Source organism: Phacochoerus africanus, chromosome 5, assembly GCF_016906955.1.
Source record: "Phacochoerus africanus isolate WHEZ1 chromosome 5, ROS_Pafr_v1, whole genome shotgun sequence".
Classification (NCBI taxonomy): Eukaryota; Metazoa; Chordata; class Mammalia; order Artiodactyla; family Suidae; genus Phacochoerus; species Phacochoerus africanus.
Window position 1 is genome coordinate 11,901,055 of NC_062548.1, and position 21,467 is coordinate 11,922,521.

The following is a 21,467-nucleotide window of genomic DNA, read 5'->3' on the forward strand; positions in this document are numbered from 1 at the left end:
ATGACATGGGTTCAGTCCCTAACCTGGGAACTTCCACATGCTGTGGATACAGACAAAAAAGGAACAGTCACTCTGTAGAGTGAAGACAGGTGGCAGGGCCCAGGCCACCATGACTTCACAGGCACTCAGCCACCCCCCCAACTCCTGCCCCCCACAACCTTCAAGAATGAAGCATTCAGATACCAAGACATATTTCAAATAGTTTAATTTTAAAAATATTCTATTCAGTGCTAAAATATGTCTTCACTCACTGTTGCCCATTTCCATTTTCTTAAACTTTTTTGAAACAAAAAATAAAATCACAGGCTTCAATTAAACATGCAGATTTCAAAGAAAAGGGAGCTTTCTAGAAAGTCTGAGCTGAAGGACTACTGTGGGGATGGGTACCGTTGTCAGAACCTCAAATTCTTGCTGGGGCGGAGTTTGTAGCAGGAGTGCTGGGGACGGTGGCGGGAGGCAGGAGGTGCTGGAATGAAATGTCCAGTGGAAACGGGGGAAGCTGTGTGTGCGTGTGTTTGCTGGAGGAAGGCGATGGTTACGGTGGGGGACAAAGGACTGTCAGCAGCCAAAGAGCTCATGAGAGGCAGAATAACCTCAGGAATGGGCAGAAGCACCCTGACAGTAAGAAATCTATACGGACTTTTCTGCCCTCGGGTGGAGAAAAGCCTTCTCGTTCCCTCCAGCGTCCATGCAGGCAGGCCTCCTCCAACAGCAGCCTACAGGGCCCCCAGCCCGAGGGGAAGGTCCACGACTCTACAGTCTCCATTCAAGTTCAAGTAAGCCTCAGGCACTCTCTTCTCTCGAGGGCGCCTTCCACATCTCTTTCCTCTTGAAGAAGCACCAGCAGCCCACGCCAGAGGTTCTGGAGCAGAGGCTGCTACCTGGAGGTGACAGAACCACCTTGGAGTGCTGGATGCTCCAGCCCACTTGGGGTGCAGAAGGGACATGAGTGCTCCTCTTCTCAGGATCAAGCAGACACAGGTGCCAGGGATGGGAAGATGATGCTATGACCCCAGGTCCTATGTCAGCCTTCCAGCCCAGAGGGCTCCTGTGTGCAGGCTCTGGACCCCAGTGCTTGCCCTTACCCAGCAACACAGCACAGCCAGAACCAGAATGCAATAAATAGAGGCAAGGGGCCAGGAGGCAGAGGGCGCCAAGGTGGTGCTAGCTTTCCGACGCTGTCTGCGGCACTGCAGGTTGGTCCACACAGAAGCGTTTCAGGGGTGGAGCACCAGAGTCTTCCTCCTCCTCAGCAATCTAGAAACAGCCAGAGCATGGAATTCTACGGCCGTTCCTCTGAAGCAGACCTCCCGGCCAACCCTAACTACAAGCAGAAGCCCACCCCCAACCGTCTCGCAGGTAATGGAACTTCTCCCCCTACCTCACAACCGGGGAGCCCAGCTCCCCCTGCTGCCTCCCCAGCCCCACAAAGTACACGGGATGCCACAGAGCCAACGCACAGCCACTGACAAGAGCCCTGACTTTTGTCTTAGGAACTGGGAAACCCAAAGTGCCTCCTTACCTGTGTCTCTACTGGAACTGGTTCTTCCTTCGTGAGGGTGGGCGGTTCATCGGCAACTTCTGAGGCGGGCAGGGAGGGCTCTGAAAGGCGAGGGCAGCGTAACTGCAGGGCCTGCTGAGGCGGGAGACTCCTGGGGAATCTCTGCCTCAAGCTGGGGGAGCTTTGCTGGGAGTTGTGCAGAGGAGCCTTGAGGAGGAGGCCACACTGGCCGCAGAATTCGTAGGATCTTGGAGTTCCTATTGTGGCTCAGTGGTTAACGAATCTGACTGGGAACCATGAGATTGCGGGCTCGATCCCTGGCCTTGCTCAATGGGTTAAGGATCCAGTGTTGCCGTGAGCTGTGGTGTAGGCTGCATATGCGGCTCGGATCCCACGTTGCTGTGGCTGTGGTGTAGGCCAGTGGCTACAGCTCCGATTAGACCCCTAGCCTGGGAACTTCCATATGCCGCGGGAGTGGCCCTAGAAAAGGCAAAAAGACCAAAAAAAAGAAGAAAGAAAGAAATTCGCAGGATCTAGCACAAACAGCATGTACACTGAAGTTAGAAGGAATGTGGAGACATGCAGCTCCGCCTGTCGCTAGCTGGGTGATCATGGCCAAGCATCTGCACCTTTCTACTACTTCATCTGTAAAATGGAGATAATAGCTGCAATTTCATAGGGTTTTTGTTTATTTATTTTTATCTTCTTAGGGCCACACCCATGGCATACAGAGTTTCCCAGACTAGGGGTCCCATCAGAGCTACAGGTTCCGGCCTACACCACAGCCACAGCAATGCCAGATCTGAGCCACGTCTGCGACCCACACCACAGCTCACGGAAACGCCGGATCCTCAACCCACTGAGCGAGGCCAGGGATCGAACCCGCAACCTTATGGTTCCTAGTCGGATTCGTTTCCATTGTGCCACGATGGGAACTCCTCATAGGGTTTTTGAACGAGTCATATCAGGCATCAAATATGAAAAGTGCCCTCCTTACACAGAGCCTGGCACTTGATTGTGTTGCTATTTTCTGTTTCATTCTGTGAAAAGGAAAATACAACCATTCCCCACAATAGCCCAAACAATTAACAAATGGCTTGAAGCTGCCGGCTCTACTGCACCTTCTCTAACCTGTTACTCAAAAGAAACATCAAGAGCAAGAGGCAAGGCCCCTCCAAAACGTGCATCCTGGGCCAACAGAGACTCACCCTCAAGGATCTCCTGGCCCAGAGTGGGAGGCTGGGAGTCATCTGTGCGGAAGTCAGAGGTGTGCGCTGGGCTCAGCGACTCGCTCTGCTGGGGGCTAGGGCTCGAGTTGGTGCTGCTGTCCACCTTGAGTTGATAGACATCAGACACAGAACTCTGGTTGCTGTTTTCATCTGAAAACCAAACACAACAAAGGCAACAGCTAAAGGTGATCATTTTCGAGAGTAACTTAGTACAGAGCCACGGGCCTGGTGTCTCTCTGTCGGCAGTGTGGACACAGCCAGGCTCACAATGACCGTGGCTGCAAATGGCCCCAAACCAAAGGTGGACACTCATGGGCCTTCTGAGCACTGCCAATTATCAACTAAGTTTAAGCTGATTAGATTTTTGGGGGGCTGCACTCGTGGCATACGGAAATTCCGAGGCCAGGGATTAAATCCAAGCCAGGGACTGAATCCAAGCTGCAGCTGTGACCTATGCCATAGCTGCAGCAATGCTGGATCCTTAACCCATTACGCCAGGCCAGGGGTCAAACTCGCGCTGCCACAGAGCCAATGCTGCACCACATCAACAATTCCCTGGGTTGACTAATTTAAGTACTTTCTATTTTAGAACATAAATTCTAAGCACCACATGCAGCCAGAATCTTTAAGGATATGCCACATTTATATTTCAGGAATGTCAAGATATGCTTATTAATCACTTCTTTATTACCCACCAATGATAGCTGGGTCCTGGTATTTTCGCATTGACCAGTGACGAGAGGGACACGGCTGTGCCTCTCGACCTTTCTCACAATAAGTACAAGAGGTGCAGAAGATGATCAAGGCTGGCTTCCATTCCCGGCTAGCTGAAGGAAGCGGGTGGTGTCTGGAGGGGGTCAGCTCAGCCCTTTCAGCTGCCCAGGCTCCAGTGACTGCCTCAAGGACCAAGGCACCCCACCTGGGAAGCGCTCTCTGAAGGCTTAAAAGTCCCCACCTAAGTTAAAAACAGAGCCAACGATTCCTTCCTCTCCCTCACCTCCAGCAGCCAGTCACCAAATCTGACCCATCCGCGGGATGCTCTGATAACTTGTGTTTCTCCCTCCTCTCCTGCTGCCTTGGTTCAGGCCTCATGATCACTGGCATGGCCTCCTGCAACAGCCACCTGACTGCCCTTCCTTCAGCCTCAGGCACTCCCAGTGCACCTCACACCATGGCCAATGACCTCTCTAAACCCTTCTGTGGTGCCCTGCTGCCTACGAGATGGCCTGCTCCCTGTCACAACCTACAAGCTCCTTTCTGATCCCTCGCTCACTGTCCACTGCTCTTCCATACGCACCCTCGGCTCCAGCCACGCTGGACACCAACCTAAGCGCGGTTTCACGCAGAGGTGTCCGGGAGGACTTGCTCCTTCCGGCTTTGCTGCAAAGCCCCTACACCTGCCACCATTCAGCTCGGGCATCACTTCCCCTGCAGGGCCCTGTGACCCAGGCTCCCTTGGGTGGCAATGACCACACTCCCATCTCTTTTCCTGCTGCATCCTGGGCACACCTGCATTAACTGTTTCACACACAAGACTCCTTCCAGGACACTCTGTGCTGGCAGACTCTGTGGCTTACTGGTCCTTGAATCTCCAGCACAGTCCTCAGTAGCTGGCACATAGCAGGAGTTGATGAAATGCTCACTGAATGAATAGGATGAGCTGTGGCCCGACTGCGGAAGCAGCTCTCCTGTGTCTCCCAGAGCGTCACGGTGACGCGCTCCCTCACGGGGCTAGAGAGCCTGTCCCCGGTCTTCTCTTCCTCCATCACCACGACCTTCCTTCCTCTCGGAGCAAAGAAGCGGATACCTGGTCACGCCCAGGCTCGTCCCGAAGAGACAACTGTAAGCCCTTGCTAGTCTTTATCCGAGAAAGATCACTGCCTTCTATATAAAATGCAAGTAGCATTCTACTATAAAAAAGAATAAAGCGCTGTCACTTTTACGCTTAAGCAAACACTTTTCTTCTCGGAGCATCAGTTTCCTTAAATAGGGATGACGATAACTGCCTGCTTCATATCACAGGCTGATGTAAGGATAAAAATGAGAAACTGAAGTGAAAGTGCTGCATGAACACTGCCAGCAGGTGTACAAGGTAACATGAGCGCAGTGCTGACTCAGGCCGGACGTCTAGCGAAGAGCAGCTTAGGAGGCAGACCTTGGACTAACAGTGGACGGGCAGACGCCTCGGCTCTGGGGGCTTCTACTCTAAGGCACTCCGGAAATACACAGTTTAAAGAAAAGAGCTTCTGACCCAGAAAACCAGGACCTACCATGGGGTTTGTCACTTACATGCGATGTGACTTTAGATACATAACCTCACCTCTCTGAGCCTCAGTTTCCTTAACTGCAAAACGAGGACACTGTCACCTCTCCTGCAGGGCTATTTTAAATGAAAAGATTCACATAAAGTGCCCAGCGAGATACCAGCAAAACAGCAGGCACTGAAATGACACACAGACTACTCTTCTGATCATTAATGGGTTATCTAAGTTATTTTCCTGCGAGGAAGACATATGGATGCAACTCACCCTGGAATTCAAGAAGGAGAGAGGAATTGGCTGAGGCATCAGAGGGAAAGCCATTAGGTTCCCGGGCTGCTGAACTGTTCGATTTTGACTTTTCTTTCTAGAAAAGGAAAAAAAGAGGAATATGACAGAGCCAAGCAGAAGACCCACAGAGAGGGAAGAGGTGCTGAGACACCACAGAAGTCTGGATCAGGAACAGGAGGAACGACAGTGGCTTCAGAATCCGGACCCAAGGAATAACAGAATGAATCCTGGACAAGGTGTCCCCAGGCCCAATGTCTCTATCAGTAAAATGGGCCCTTCCAGCACGAATATCAGGAATCACAAGTGAGAGGCAGAAATGTATGCTTCCACTAGAGCTCCCTGTGGTACTCCTCTGCTTTCTGCCCTGAGCAGAATGCTCTAGCCCATCCTTCCCTATGCATGCGGGTGAGAAACACAAAATACTCATTTGAGAAAGATCCCTGTTTTAGCAGCGAAGCAGGAAAAAAAAATGTGAAAGAAACAAGACCTTGAGACAAAGAAAGGAGGCGCTTTATATGTAACAGCAGCAGTGACAGGACAAGGGGCCCCTGCGAGCTCTACTCCCGACCATCAGCACCATCCACTCAAAACGATCACCCCCGGCCCACCTCTGCCTACAACATTCTTTCCTTCAAGCAGGAGGCAGGTTACACACGTGGGGGAACCACAGTGGGAAGCAAGCACTTGCAACCAGCAAGTCCACGGGAAAGGAAACAATCACGCCAAGCACTTGCAAGCCAAGCATCCTCACAGCCCGAAGTTCAAACCTGAATAACCTCAGCTTCCTCATTCACCCCTTTCACTCCCGTGTACTGCACGGGAACGGTTCTAGTAACACAACTCAGTTTTTGCTAATACTCTCAATCCTGTCTTGGCAACAAATCAACTGTACACGTTTATGCACGTGTTTCCCATCCTTTTTGCACATGCAGACACAATTTTAATGTAACGACACTTTACCATTTTCCTACAGAAGCTACATGAACATGATTTTTACTAGCTGCCCAACATTCCGTTTACCATAATCACCACTCAACTAGTGGACATTGAGCTTTACCTTATCTAGGACTGTGTTTGTTTACTGCCACTCGGAATAAACCCACAATGCTCAACTTTCACTTTTTCCTGAATTACTTATTTGGCTAAATTCTCACACACACAATTTCCTTCTAGATCAAAAGGTAGAAACATACGATTTTTCTGACATACACTGTGCCTCACCACTTTCCGTAAGAAAGTTGGCAATGTATATGGTATACGAGCCATGCCAACATGTGGCTTCATCATTTTTTTTTTCTGATCTCTCGTTTATCTGTCTTAATGATTGTGTGCTCAAGTAAAATATCCATCCACTATATGAAATTCTGAAAATACAGAATTTCTATTTTCAGAATAGAAAGACTTAATGTAAGTTGTCTCTGTACAACCAGAGATAACTTACACATATATTTGTGTGAAAATGGATCAAGATTCAGTGGAATTCACTTCCCTCCCCCACTCACCATATTAAAAACATTTTCCTGTGCCACTGAGTCATCTCCTATACCACCTTTCTTCTTCTTCTTCTTTTTTTTTTTTTAAGGGCCATACCCGTGGCATATGGAAGTTCCCAGGCTAGGGGCTGAATCAGAGCTGCAACTGCTGCCCATCTACATGACAGCCACAGCAATTCAGGATCCGAGCCACGTCTGCAACCTACACCCAAGCTCACAGCAACGCTGGATCCTTAACCCAAGGAGTGAGGCCAGGGATAGAACCCGAGTCCTCATGGATACTAGCGGGGTTCATTACCACTGACTGAGCCCCAGCAGGAAGTCTGCTTGTCATTTTTAAATACTCCGAACAACCATTCATGTTCAACCCTGTATATGGATCCTGTACACACTGTGATCATCTCCCGAGGGTAAATTCCTAGAGCTAAAACTTCCAGATCGAAGGCAAAAACATTGCGAAAGCTTTGAACCACCCTCAGCTTTACTGAGGTCTAAGTGACAAGTATCAGTTAGGGCGTACACGGCTGAGATGCGATGGATGTACACACTGTGGAAGGAGTCCCACTGTCTGTCCAAACAAGCTTTCAAGTATATATATGATCAACTTGACCTGTAGAAAGTTTGTGCCCATTTCTTCTCCCATCAGCAGTGTACCACTACCTTGCATCCTTCCCATTGTTTTCTTTACCATGTGATCATTTTTTATTTTTCCTAACCTAACAGGTCTATGCTAGTACCTCAGAAGATGGCAGGTAGATAAACTGCCACAGAAACCCACACAAACACTGTGAGAAGCCGTTTGGAGAGTCAAAGGGAGCTGAGCCCTGAGCAGGGAGAACCTGAAATAGGAAAGGGCCTGGGGCTTCTGCATGAGACATGGGGTCGGGAAGCGGGGGTAGCACTGTCCCCCCCCCCCCACACAGACACACTACTCAACAGGTCTAGTGGCCTGACCTTTGGCCCTTACAGGTAATGGCATCACCAGAACCAGGTTTAAATGAAAAATAAAGGTGATTCCAGAGCCCCCTTTTCACCCGTGAGTTCCTTGGGTTTGTTTGGCTAGGATGGCTGCTCCTAGATAAAGGCAGCACAATGAAGACGGTCCCAGGGAGTTCCTGGGATGCAGGAGAAGATGGAAAAAGGGAAGAGGAAAGGGCTAGACCCTGAGGCTAATGCCATCCCCTAAATCCATTCAGAGGAGGGACCACAGAGCTTAGGTTCATATCTTCCCCTCGGTTATATATTTCTACCAAGGCAGCTCAGACTCATAGGAATAAAAGATGACTGAAAAAACTAACCAGACACTGGAGAAAAACAAGCACCATGGAAGATAATAAACAGAACGAGCTATATCAGAAGAAGCAGACTAATAGGACAGAAAATTTTATTTTTTTCTCTTAGGCCATGCCCATGGCATGTGACCGTTCCCTGACCAGAGATCGAACCCATGCCATGGCAGCAACCCAACCTGCTGCAGTGACAATGCTGGATCTACTTCATCACAATGAGTGACCTGCTGTGCCACATGGGACAGCAGAAGTTAAATAAAACCCAGCAAGTCTCCTCAGAAAGATAAGAATAACACTGGAAAAGCTGTTTTGAACAACCAGCAACCGAGGAAACTTGGTATGAGTAATAAAATTGTTCAAAATAAAAATTAAGGAGCTCCCACTGTGGCACAACAGGATCAGCAGCATCTTGGGAGTGCCGGGACTTGGGTTCAATCTCTGGCCCGGCACAGAGGGTTAAGGATCTGGCGTTGCTGCAGCTGCAGCTTAGTTCTTGGCTGTGGCTTGGATCTGATCCCTGGCTAGGGAGCTCCATATGGTATGGGGCGGCCAAAACAAAAAAAAAATTAAGTGAATGAGTTTATTAGCAAAACTAGATACAACTGAAGAAAAGATTAATGAGCAAAAACTGGGTTAAGAAGTCAGAATACACAAGTAAAGAATAAAGAAATGAAACAAACTAAAGTTAAGAAAAGAAGTTAGGAGTTCCCTTCATGGTGCAGTGGAAACGAATCGGACTAGGAAGGATGAAGTTGCAGGTTCGATCCCTGGCCTTGCTCAGTGGGTTAAGGATCCGGCATTGCAATGAGCTTTGGTGTAAGTCATAGATGCTCGGATCGCATTGCTGTGGCTGTGGCGTAGGCTGGCAGCGGCAGCTCTGATTCAACTCCTAGCCTGGGAACCTCCATATGCCATGGGTGTGGCCCTTAAATGATAAAAGACAAAAAAAGAAAAGGAAAGAAAAGAAAAGAAACGAAGTTAGATGTCAACATTATAGAATATTCTTACAGGAGTTCCAGGAGGTCAAAGAGAAGAAATTCTAAAATTTCTAGGAATGTGAAAGGTTCACCTATAAAGAGTTACAATTAGACAATCGAGACAATTAAGAATTATACAGACATCAGATTCCTCGAACAGCATACCAGAAGCACAACTGAGTAACAGTTTCGAAATTTTGAAAGAAAATAATTTTGAACCTCTAATTTCATAAACAGGTAAAACAATCAACTAAATATGAAAGTAAAAGATATTTTCAGGAATAAAAAAATATTTTCAGAAAGTTTTCTCCACACGAGCCCTCTTTGACAAAATTCTTTTTTTTTTCCTTTTTTTTTGTCTTTTTGCTATTTCTTGGGCCGCTCCCGCGGCATATGGAGGTTCCCGGGCTAGGGGTTGAATCGGAGCTGCAGCCGCCAGCCTCCACCAGAGCCACAGCAATTTGGGATCCGAACCGCGTCTGTGACCTACACCACAGCTCACGGCAACGCCGGATCGTTAACCCACCGAGCAAGGGCAGGGACCGAACCTGCAACCTCATGGTTCCTAGTCGGATTCGTTAACCACGGCGCCACGACAGGAACTCCACAAAATTCTTGAATGGTGTATTCCAGCAAGAAAAGAAATGAGGAGTTCCCATCATGGCGCAGTGGTTAACGAATCCGAGGCTGGCTGGCGGCTGCAGCTCCGATTGGACCCCTAGCCCGGGAACCTCCATATGCCGCGGGAGCAGCCCAAGAAATAGCAACAACAACAACAACGACAAAAAGAGACAAAAGACAAAAAAAAAGAAAAAAAAAGAAAAGAAATGAATCTAGGAGAAAGCAGTAATAACTAGGTACGAAGAGTTATTAGTATGTAAGTAGTAACATTTACTTTGTCCACGTGACCACTAAAACTGGAAACAGCTGTAAAAATGGAAATAGCTGAAGAGAATATCTGATCTGAAATTCCATTCAAAACTAAGGCCAGGGTCAGGATCAGAGTGGGGGCGGGGTAGACAGCAGAGGTGGTTAAAAAATGTGTTCAGGCTCAGAGGGGAAACACAGATTTCTGTAAGCTTCATACATATACTGATATACATATAAGTCTTATTAGGTTCGAGATAGCCAATACAAAAACTAAAAATAGAATGTGGAACTTTCAAATTAGCAGAGGAAAATTTGTCTAGTCATGAGGTGAAGAGGGGAAAAAAAGTGTATTATGGCAGAAAACTCTGTCCATATAAATAGCATTTTTAGGTGGTCACACTTTCCCGGCCTTTTTGGCCCCACAGCTACTATGAACACACATGATATATATGCGTGTCCTGAGGCGACTTCTAGGAAACTCCTTAAATTCATGAAAATAGCATGTGTCCATCCTTCCACCCTATTGCTGTCTTGAACTTGAATGTACTGAATGATGGCTGAAGCTTGACCTTGGAATACAAGGTCGAACATGGAGCAGAGAAATGGGGAACTGTTTAATGGGTATAGAGTTTAGCTCCGCAAGATGAAGAGTTCTGGAGATGGATTACACGACAAGATGAATGCACTAACTCTATTCAACTGTACACTTCAAAATGGTTAAGACAGTAAATTTTATGACATGTATTTTACAATAGAAATAATGTAAAATAAATGAACCATTACTCTCTAGAAAATTTTTAAAAAAGGGAACAGAAAGCTTGCAAGAAATCTGGGTCCCTCGGGACTCTTAGAGCAGAAGTACCACACCAGTCCTGGACTGCATACTTCTGTTCCTCCAAGAATAAAATAAACTTCTTTTTAAATCAATGCTATTTTAAGTTTCCTGTCATCCACAGCCAAAGCTAATCCTAATATGCCCAATAAACAGGAAATGGGGGAAAAGAGAATTACAAGACACACCAGGCAATATAAATCGAAAGATGACAGGGTATGGGAGTTCCCATTGTGGCTCAGTGGTAACGAACCGGACTAGTACCCATGAGAATGTAGGTTCAATCCCTGGCTTCACTCAGTGGGTTAAAGATCCAGTGTTGCCGTGAGCTGTGGTGTAGGTTGCAGATGCAGGTCAGATCCTACATTGCTGTGGCTGTGGCGCAGTCAGTAGCTGCAGCTCCAATTTGACCCCTATCCTGGGAACCTCCATATGCCATGGGTGTGGCCCGGAAAAAAAAAAAAAAAAAAAGACAACAGGGTAGAAATTATAGTGTCAGACAAATAGAACTTGAGGTGAAAAAGGGCTGGACATAAAAGACAAAGTGGGGGGTTCCCACTATGGCACAATGGGATCAGTGGCATCTCTGCAGGTTTAATCCCTGGCCTGGCTAGTGGATTAAAGGACCCAGCACTGCTGCAGCTGCAGCTCAGGTTGCAACTGAGGCTCAGATCTGATCCCTGGCCCAGGAACTCCATATGCCATGAGGCAGCCAAAAAGAAAATAGATAAATAAATAAACAATAGAGCCGCAAGCGACAAAGTGACAACTGATTTAACATCCATGAAGAAGCAAACAAACCAACCATTTCACACACTCTCAGAAACACATAGAACAAACATACTAAATAAGCAAAGATACAGAAGATTTGGATCACATAACAGATACTTCAATTCTTTAATTTCATATCTAGAGAGAATATTTTGTTTTGTTTTTCGGCTGCTCCCACAGCATCAGAAGTTCCCGGGCCAGGGATTGAGCCCAAGCCACAGCAGTGACAATGCTGGAGGATCCTTAACCTACTAAGCCACCATGGAACGCCACATTTGTTTTAAGCATAAGCAAACTGTCCAAAAATTAATCAAGTCATAAAAAAGTACCAGTAATCCCTAAGAACTAATATCCTAAAATTTCAATTAAATTAGAAGATCAATTTTTTTCTGGCCGTGTCTGCAGCATGCAGAAGTTCCCAGGCCAGGGATCAAACCTGTACCACAGTCATAACCAGAGCCACAACAGTGACAAACACTGGATCCTTAACTCCCTGAGCCATAAGGGAACTCCCAGAACACCAATTTTAAAAGAACAGCTTAAAAGAAATCTCACATATCTGGAAAACAAAAATCATTCTAATGAATAACCTTTGGGTTGTGAGGAAACCAGAGAGAAACTTACGAGAAACTTACAGCTGAATGACACCATCAATGACATTCCGACATTCAGGTATGTCAAAATTTGTGGGAGACAACTAAAGAAGTGAAAGGTATTTTAAAAAAAAGAAAAGAAAAGCTGGGAACTATGTCTAGTCACATATGAGGGAGCATGATGATGTGAGAAAAAAGAATGTATACATGTTTGTGTAACCGGGTCACTATGCTGTACAATCGAAAAGTGACAGAACAGTGTAAACCAGCTAAAATAGAAAAAAATAAAAATCATTATACATAAAAAAAATAAAGTGAAATAAATAAGGAAAAAAATAATATAAAGCTGCAGCTCCAATTCGACCCCTAGCCTGGGAACCTCCATATGCTGTAGGTGTGGCCCTTTAAAAAGGAGGGGGGTCAGCAAAAAAAAAAAAATACACTAAAACATAATAAATAAATCTACTGTAGGAACAGATAAAATAATTTCAAAAAATAAGTAAGCTCGGAGTTCCTGTTGAGGCTCAGTGGTTAACAAATCCGACGAGGAACCATGAGGTTGCGGGTTCGATTCCTGGCCTTGCTCAGAGGGTTAGGGATCTGGCATTGCTGTGAGCTGTGGTGTAGGTTGCAGAGTTGGCTCAGATCCAGCGCTGCTGTGGCTGTGGTGTTGGCTGGCAGCTACAGCTCCGATTCGACCCCTAGCCTGGGAACCTCCATATGCCACCAGTGCGGCCCTAAAAAAAAAAAAAAAAACTCAAAACAAAAATAGAAGGAGTTCCCATAGTGGCACAGCGAAAATGAATCTGACTAGGAACCATGAGGCTGCAGGTTGGCATTGCCATGAGTGTGGTGTAGGTCGCAGACTTGGCTTGAATCCTGCGTTGCTGTGGCTATGGCAAAGGCCAGCAGCTGTAGCTCCAATTCGACCCCTAGTGTGGGAACTTCCATATGCCATAGGTATGCACCGCCCCCCCCCAAAAAAGACTAGCAGCAGATACATAAGTTCTTTATAAACATAAAAAGAAGAATAATTTTGAAACAAGACCCCAAAAGTAAAAACTGTCATGAAAAAATTAATTTGACAATGGACTTCTTATGTGGTTCAGTGGGTTAAATATCCAGCATTCACTGCAGGGTTGCTGCTGTGGCAGAAGTTTGATCCATGGCCTGGGAACTTCCTCATGCCACTGGTGAGGGAAAAAAAAAAAAAAAAATACTTTGACCAAAAAAAAAAAAAAATCAGAGGATATTACTGACAAAGTTATGAGACAAAGACACCTGCCATGTACAAAACTGACTGCAGTTTTCTGTATCTAGAACATCAATCATAGAACCCATGCAAACCAGAAAATTAAAGACAGAAAACCCAATACAGAAATAAGGAAAATAAGAAATCAGAGAAGAGGAAATCTAAATGGATAAAAAGGAAATCTGGGAGTTCCCACTATGATGCAGTGGGTTAAGAATCCAACTGCAGCAGCTCTGGTCGATGAAGTGGCACAGGATCCATCAGTCTTCGGCCCAGCACGGTGGGTTAGAGATCCAGCACTGCTGCAGCTGTGGTGTAGGCTCCACAATCCCACTCGAATTCAATCCCTGGCCCAGGGACATCCATATGCCGTGGGCGCAGCCATAAAATTAAAAAAAAAAAAAAGAAATCTGAAGAGAGAAAATTATCAACCTCCTTGGTAATCAGAGAAATGCCAAATGAAGAGACATCACTTAGCATCTCTCAGGATTTGGGAATCGGGAGTCAGATAATATGAAATGTTGGTGAAGATGTGGGGCAGAAGCCCTGTGGCACCAACGGGGGCAAGTTCAGGAGAGAGACCTGGCAGCATCTAGTAGAAACGATTCTATATGTACACCTGTAACAGAGCAGTCTCACTCCTGGGCATCTACTCCGGAAAACACCACAAGTCCTCAAGCAGAATGCTTTAAGGGATGTCCGCCACAGCCAGCTATGCTACCAAGGAGGCCAGAGGCAACACACGCACACAGATCCACAGGTCGACACTTGAAACATGATAAAGGTGGTCCTCCAGAGCAGGAGGAAAAAAACGGTCTTTTCAAGGGGTGGGACAAATGCATACGCCCGTGGAAAAACAGGAAACTGGGCCCCTTCTTCAAGTATACACAAATCAACTCCAGGTGTATTATAAATGGGAACAGAATAATACACTTATCGAAGATTACACAGAAGAATGTCTTTGTGACCTCAAAGAAGGAAAAGACAGAAAACATTTGAAAACACTAATTATAAAGAAAAAGATTATTTTGTCTACATTAAAATTAAAAACTCCTGTTACTCAAGGTAATATAAACAGAGTACAAAGACAAGTCATGGCATGGGAAAATATACGGATAGCACATAATCGATAAAGAACATGTGTCCCCAACACAGAGAATCCCTACAAGTCATAAGAAAAAGACCACAGCTAGAGACTTAGACATTTTCTAAAAGAAAAAAATCCAAAAGGATGCTGAAAAAGTTCTCCATCTCATTAGTAATTACATCACTCGTCATCAAATTACAACCACAATGAAATACCTTTACATGTGAGGTCTAACAATACTGAGAATGAGGATTTGGAACACAGAACTCTCCTATTTCCAGTGGGTCACACTGGAGAAATAACTTCGAGAAAGAGCTCGGCATTAGCCGGTATGGGTCCAAATACATACAACCTAAGCCTCAGCAATTCCGCTCCCAGGAATATCCTAGGAAAACTCACGCATACATTGACCCATCTACCGAGTAAGAATGATCACAGGAATACTGCTCCTATTATGCCAACCTGGGAACAAGCCAAATATCCAACTACCAGGAGAACTAAAAAGAAAAATTATGGTACTGCCCTATAATAAAACTCCATAGAGCAACAAAAAGGAACAAACAGCTCCAAAGACAACATGGATGATTTTTACAAACATAACGCTGGGCAAAAAAAAACCAAAATACACAAAAACAGATACTCCCATTACACTGTTCATATAAAGTAAAAAATGTTCACCAACGGCTAAAGAGGTAAGCAAAAGAGCAAAAGCAGGAGAGTGATCTCCTTTAGAGGGGAGGGAGGGGGATGCTGGGAAGACTCACAAAAGCTTCTGAGGGAGTTGGCAACACTCTAGCTTTTGACCTAGATGGTTTTCACAAGGGTATTAGCTTTGTATTTTTCACTGTATGCACATTTATGTTTTATATAATTTTCTGTATATGTTTTATACTCCAGATTTTTTAAAAACAATTAGAAAAAAAAGAGAAATCTGGGTGATTATCACTTGGGGAATCTAAAGATCAATGTGGTCACTACCTATAAAAGGATAAAATGCAAGAGTCAAAGGTAATAACTATATTTGTAACTGCAGAAACATGTAGAGTCCTCAAAAACAAAAAAGAGGTTTATAGCACAATGCTGTAAATAGATGAAAATTTTTAAAAAATATCAATGTGAAACAATTCTGTGTATTTTTCAACAATATACAGGTGTCCTGGAGTTCCCATTGTGGCGCAGCAGAAATGAATCCGACAAGGTTCAAGGGGTTGCGGGTTCAATCCCTGACCTTGATCATTGGGTTAAGGATCCAGCGTTGCTGTGACCTGTGGTGTAGGTCAAAGCCATAGCTCAGATCTGGCACTGCTGTGGCTCTGGCGTAGGCCGGCGGCTACAGCTCCCATTAGACCCCTAGCCTGGGAACTTCCATATGCTGTAGGTGTGGCCCTAAAAGGACAAAAGACAAAAAAAAAAGAAGAAGAATATACGGGTGTCCAAACAAACTCATGGAAGAGGAATAGGAAGGCTTACATACACACAGAACACATGTAATACGCTATAGTGCATAGCTAGTTGAAGTCCACAACATTTTTCTTACAGGGCCAGATAATAAGTATCTCAGGCTTTGCAGGCCATTGGGTCTTATGGTAATTAATCAACTCTGCCATTACAGCGCAAAAGCAGCCACAGATAATAAAGAAACCAAGAGGCATAGCTGTGTTCAAATTATACTATATTGACAATCATGGGGAGCAGGCCCAGGCTGTAGTTTGCTAAACCCTGGAAAGGAGAAATGGATTGAGAAAAAGGAAATAAAGGGGGAAATAATAAAATAAGAGGCTTTGCATGGACCAATGACAGAGGGTGCCTTGAAGTATTTTCAACGCCATTCTGGGAAAATAAATTCCATTATAATTAAGAGGCAAAGAAAGAAGGACGTTACCTTTTGGTCGTTTTGATTTTCTTCACACTTACCTCCTTGCTGTCTGTCACAGGAACCCACTTAAATATCCTAAGGGACGTGTCGCCTACGGTCACCCATTTTTTCTCCCTAAAACAAAGACACTTCTTAGGACTGATAATAAAATAGATGATCTGTTGACAAAGTGTGCTTTTCTACTTCTCTGATCACTCCTTCAATCGAAAAGGTCTTCTAAACTTCCACCGTCAAATCACAGCTTACCTATCAAATTCCTCTAGCTCTGAATCCTCTACTTGCCACCTTTGCTCGCATACAGCGTGCCAAAACCTCTTTTGGAGTTCCCGTCGTGGCGCAGTGGTTAACGAATCCGACTAGGAACCATGAGCTTGCGGGTTTGATCCCTGGCCTCGCTCAGTGGGTTAAGGATCCGGCGCTGCCGTGACCTGTGGTGTAGGTTACAGATGTGGCTCCGATCCCGAGTTGCTGTGGCTCTGGCGTAGGCCGGCGGCTACAGCTCTGATTCAACTCCTAGCCTGGGAACCTCCATATGCTGCGGGAGGGGCTCAAGAAAAGGCAAAAAGACAAAAAAAAAAACCCCAAAAAACCTCTTTCCTCACAGACGACAGCAGTATAGAGTGTCAGTACGCTTTCAAACTCAGATACACATTTCATCTAACTCCTTTCTTTGTCTCCAGTTAGTTCAATTTCACTCATATTTACAAAGGCCCTGCAGGAGATAAAGGATATGGAAGATAGGGTCCCTACCTAGGGGAATAATAGGAATGAAAAGATAACAAACCACTGTAACACATGAAGGTGACAGGGAAGAAGGCTTCAAGAGTAAGATCAGGACACATCCCATGGAAGGTAGAACTCCTATGACTCCTGTGGAACTCTGGATTGAAACACGATTCCATTGAAAAATAATCACAGGAGCAGGACAAGACGCTTTCAGCTAACACAATGAGCTTACACTGGCGTCTGAAAGAGATGAAGGCCAAGACATGGAAATACTACTTTAAGATTTTATTTTACAGGGAGTTCCTGTTGTGACACCGTGGAAACTAATCCAACTAGTATCCATAAGGATGTGGGTTCGATCCCCGGCCTCTCTCAGTGGGTCAGGTATCCAGCGTTGCTGTGAGCTGTGGTGTAGGTCGCAGACACAGCTCAGATCCTGCGTTGCTGTAGCTGTGGTGTAAGCCAACGGCTATAGCTCCAAATCCACCCCTAGCCTGGGAACTTCCATATGCTGTGGGTGCGGCCCTAAAAGACAAAGCAAAAAAAAAAGGAAAAGAAAAAGAAAATTTCAAGTCCAAATTTAAGGACAAAAAAAGCAAAAAAAAAAAGTAACTGCTGTTACTGTCGCTATAGGTGCTGCTATTGAGTAAACGATGACATCACAAAAATCTAGAGACTGAGATGTAAGAAGAATGAACTAAAGACCTAGGAAACTGGAATTAATTCCTGGACAAGCCACTCCATTTCCTCATTTATCCAACAAATATTTAATATGCAAGAACCCTATGCTAGGTCTTAGACACACAAGGAATAAGATACACAGTCCTGACTCCCACAGGGCCCACATTCCAACTGAAAACAGACATCACACAACTCAGCTCAGTTAGAAACCTAATCATTAGATTTAACCATATCAAACTACCACTGCTGTAGGTTAAAAAGGCATATATAGGAGACATCTTATTCATCAACCTAATACAATTATGGAAAGTTCTATGTAGGGGACCTGATTTAGATAGGGCATCTTGAAAGTTGTCTTTGAGGAAGTAACTGCAGAGCTTAGCTAGGAGTTAACCAGGCAAGGGGAAGGAGAGGGTTAAGAAGGACACTAGGCAGCAGGAAAAGCAGTATGGCCCCAAATGAAAGATGGCCAGCATCCTAGAAAAGAGGGCAATTTGAGCCAGGCTGATGAGGCAAGAATGATCACCTCTGATCTTTATTCTAAGCAAGAAGAGATCAATGAAGCATTATCTCCTAAGTAGGGGAGTGCAGGAAGATTCACACTTGAGAAAAATGCCATGTGATAATGGACTGGGGAGTGAGCCAGCCCCGAAGCAGGGAGATCATCCAGAGGCTGGTACCGAGTTCGGGGTGAGAGAAGATGGTCATCTGCCCTAGGCTCCAGGTGGGGGCAGAGATGGCTGGAAGAGAAAGGTATGCCCATTCTTAGGTTTCATCAAAAAGGATTAGATGTGTGTGTGGGGGGGGGGGAAATCGTTTATTATTTAACTAGTATTGAGTCCAACTATATATGAAGCCCTTAGAGATAAGGAACTTGGTCGTGTGTGGAGAAATGGACAAATAAACATTCAAGATAATAATGACCCTAAAGGAGGCTTCCTGGAGGGAGCTAACACCTTACCGGGGCTTTAAAGTTATTAGCAGTAATCAGCTAGAGAAAAGTACTCATGAAACTAGAGCAAATAGTTGGCTGTGAAAAATTAAGCTGATAACGCACTGGAGTTCCTCATACAACATAGGCGGTCAACCAGCACCTGAGAAGAACGTTACAAGAACCGTTTCCAAACGAGGCACCGAGAGAAAATTCCCCCCAGGTCGCAGCGTGTGGGCCGGTATTAGGAAAAAGAGCCTGCTTCTGATTCCGACGACCACTTGGTCGCATGGCAGTTGTTTACCCAGCAGCTCTCACCTAACTTAGACGACTTAATAAGTACAGCGCTGTCTGGCCAACGTGAAATTCTCAGGCTGTTAGTTACTATATGGGACAGTTCAGAACGCAAAAGGCCCATAACGCTGACGGCCCCGGGGACGAAGCCCACACGAAGACCGGCGTGAAAGCCAGATCCGGCAAAGCGAGCAACGCCGGAAGACCGCAGCTCCCGCAGGCGCCGAGCTGCGCGAGGGCAGGTGGGCGGGCCCGCAGGCCGGGCGACCTGCTGATTGGTCGCGGCCGGCGCGCCCTCTGACCTCACGGCGACGCCAGCGGCACCCTCCACCCGCTTCCTCCGCTCCCCCCCTCCCCCCAAGCGCTGCCGGTCTGCTCCTACCCCGCCAGGCAGTTCGCCGAGGCTCTGGGCCTGGGCAAGCGACCCCCGCCAGCACCCTCCGCTTCCGCCCCTCACCATTTCCGCACTTTCTCGATGGCCGCCATCACTTTCTTGATGTCGTCCTTGGCCCGGCTGCGGGTCTCGGCCCGCACTGACCGGCCCGACATGGCGGCGGCGGGAGCGGCGGGGGCCGGGACACTGCTCCCAAGACACGGGGAATCGCGCCTCACGCGCCGCCACCCGCCCGGCGCAGCAGCGTCACCGCGGCCGTCGCCCCCACCGTGCGCGCGTGCGCGAGGAAGCGCGCGTCCGCCCTCCTCTTGAGGCTCGGGGCATCAACGCGCCTGCGCGCCCCGCCCCGGGTGCCCCACCCCGGGAGACCCACCCAGCGCACCACTCCCTCGTTGTTCTACCTTGGGTGTCCGTCCCAAGGCACCCAAGGAGTCCACTGGGCCTCCACGCAGGCCCAGGTATGCAGTGAGCTGACTGCACGTGCTGTGTGCAGGGTGAGGTGCGAGGCGCTGCAACCGGCGTCCCTGCATCTTTCCCAGGGGATTTGGAGATCAACACCTTCATCCTCTGGCCAGGGCTGCCGACATAACCTGTATTTTATGGACTTGACTCCCTACGGTACCGAGATTCTATACCACCGTGTCCTGCTGCCTTTCCTCTTTGGGGCCCTAGCTCCGGCTGCGCTCCAGCCAGAGAATTTCACACCTTCAATATGCCTTCCAACCTTAGCACACATCTGTTCCCCACCTAGAATTCGCTCATCTCTTCATCTGAAGACCATTTACTCTTCCAACATCCAGTTGGAGCTTAGAGAAGCCTTCCCCTGGTATTCTGGGTTTCCGATTTGTCCATACTTGGCACTCTGCATCACTGTCACGTTTAATTCAGCAATTGTTGATTAAATGATGCCTGCGTTGTGCAAGGCTCTGTGCTAAGTGCTGAGGACAAAATCTGGGGATTTGCTTTCAGAGCTTACAGTTTAGTAGAACAGGCAGGCCAGAAAAACAGGTGTTTATAAATGCTAGGCTCAAGGAAGTACAATGACAACCCTAATCTGGATAAGGAGTATCCAGGGGCATCTGGGAACAAATGACCTTGTAGTTGAGCTCTGAAAACACTGTAGGTCCAATTGCTCTAGGGCCTGTGACCACAGACACTATCATGCTAAGTAGATGTTTGAGTGAATGTTTAACCTTCAGCGCAGCTGCCTTGCTCTGCCCCCACACACAACTCAAGGCATTTACTAGCGCTTGTGGTATGCAGGGAGGGTCCTATAGCAGCTGCTTCAGGAAATAGAAAGGAAGCAGGTGACAGTCTACATTGCTTGATAGCGTCTACTTCTTTACCTCCAGAGAAATGTCGAGCCAACCCTGAACTTGACAGAGTCTTTATGACTATTTAGCCTTTCATAATCCACCAACGTCATGGCTTGACAAGCATATGTTGTCTTGCTGGTGAGAGGCCCAGGAATAGTGTCTGCCTGCCTGAAGAGTGGAAGAGCTGAACCAGCATATGGAGGGAAGGATGATTCTAGAAATAATGGGATCAAAGGTGCATCTGTTTCTCAAAGCCATTGATCCAAAATAGCAACCCAAGAACTACCAGAGCACCTGCTATATGCCCTTCTGCAGTGGACACCGTGGGTGATGCAGAAATAAGTAGGACTCCCTGGAGTTCTCTTGTAGCGCAGCGGGTTAAGGATCCAGCATTGTCACTGCAGTGGCCTGTGTCACTGCTGTGGCACTAGTTCAGTCCCTGGCCCAGGAAGTTCCACAAGCCATGGATGTGGTCAAAAAAAAAAAAAAAAAAAAAGACACACTCCCCACCCTTGAGGTGAGGATAAGGAATGCAATAGGAAAATAAAACATAAGACAGAGAAGTGTCGTGAAAGAGGCCAGCTCTCTCCAGTTCTGTTCATAGGGCACCCTGGTCTAGGCACACAGCACTGGGCAGTTATATCTCCCTATGAGCCTCCTACACCCAACTTTCCTCCAGTCACCCTGCCAGTCAGCCCCCTTCCTCAGGCCATCTTCCGCTCTAAAGACCCAGTGATCCTCCTATTTCTTGCTCACATTTGTCTATCTGGCCCTGCATTCCCCACCTTATTTCCCACTGAAGCTCT

General features: G+C 46.7%; 1 protein-coding gene across 1 annotated transcript; it reads right to left on the reverse strand.

Moving 5' to 3' along the window:
* Positions 1-188: 188 nt before the first annotated feature.
* On the reverse strand, positions 189-19,616 carry BCL7B (BAF chromatin remodeling complex subunit BCL7B). The gene is made up of 6 exons (XM_047779852.1): positions 19,409-19,616; positions 16,358-16,433; positions 5,259-5,355; positions 2,710-2,880; positions 1,523-1,602; positions 189-1,257 (listed from the first exon to the last, which is right to left on the reverse strand). The coding sequence occupies exons 1-6, from the start codon at positions 19,498-19,500 to the stop codon at positions 1,165-1,167; spliced, it is 609 nt and encodes a 202-aa protein (XP_047635808.1). The 5' UTR covers positions 19,501-19,616; the 3' UTR covers positions 189-1,164.
* Between the last annotated feature and the right edge of the window lie 1,851 nt (positions 19,617-21,467).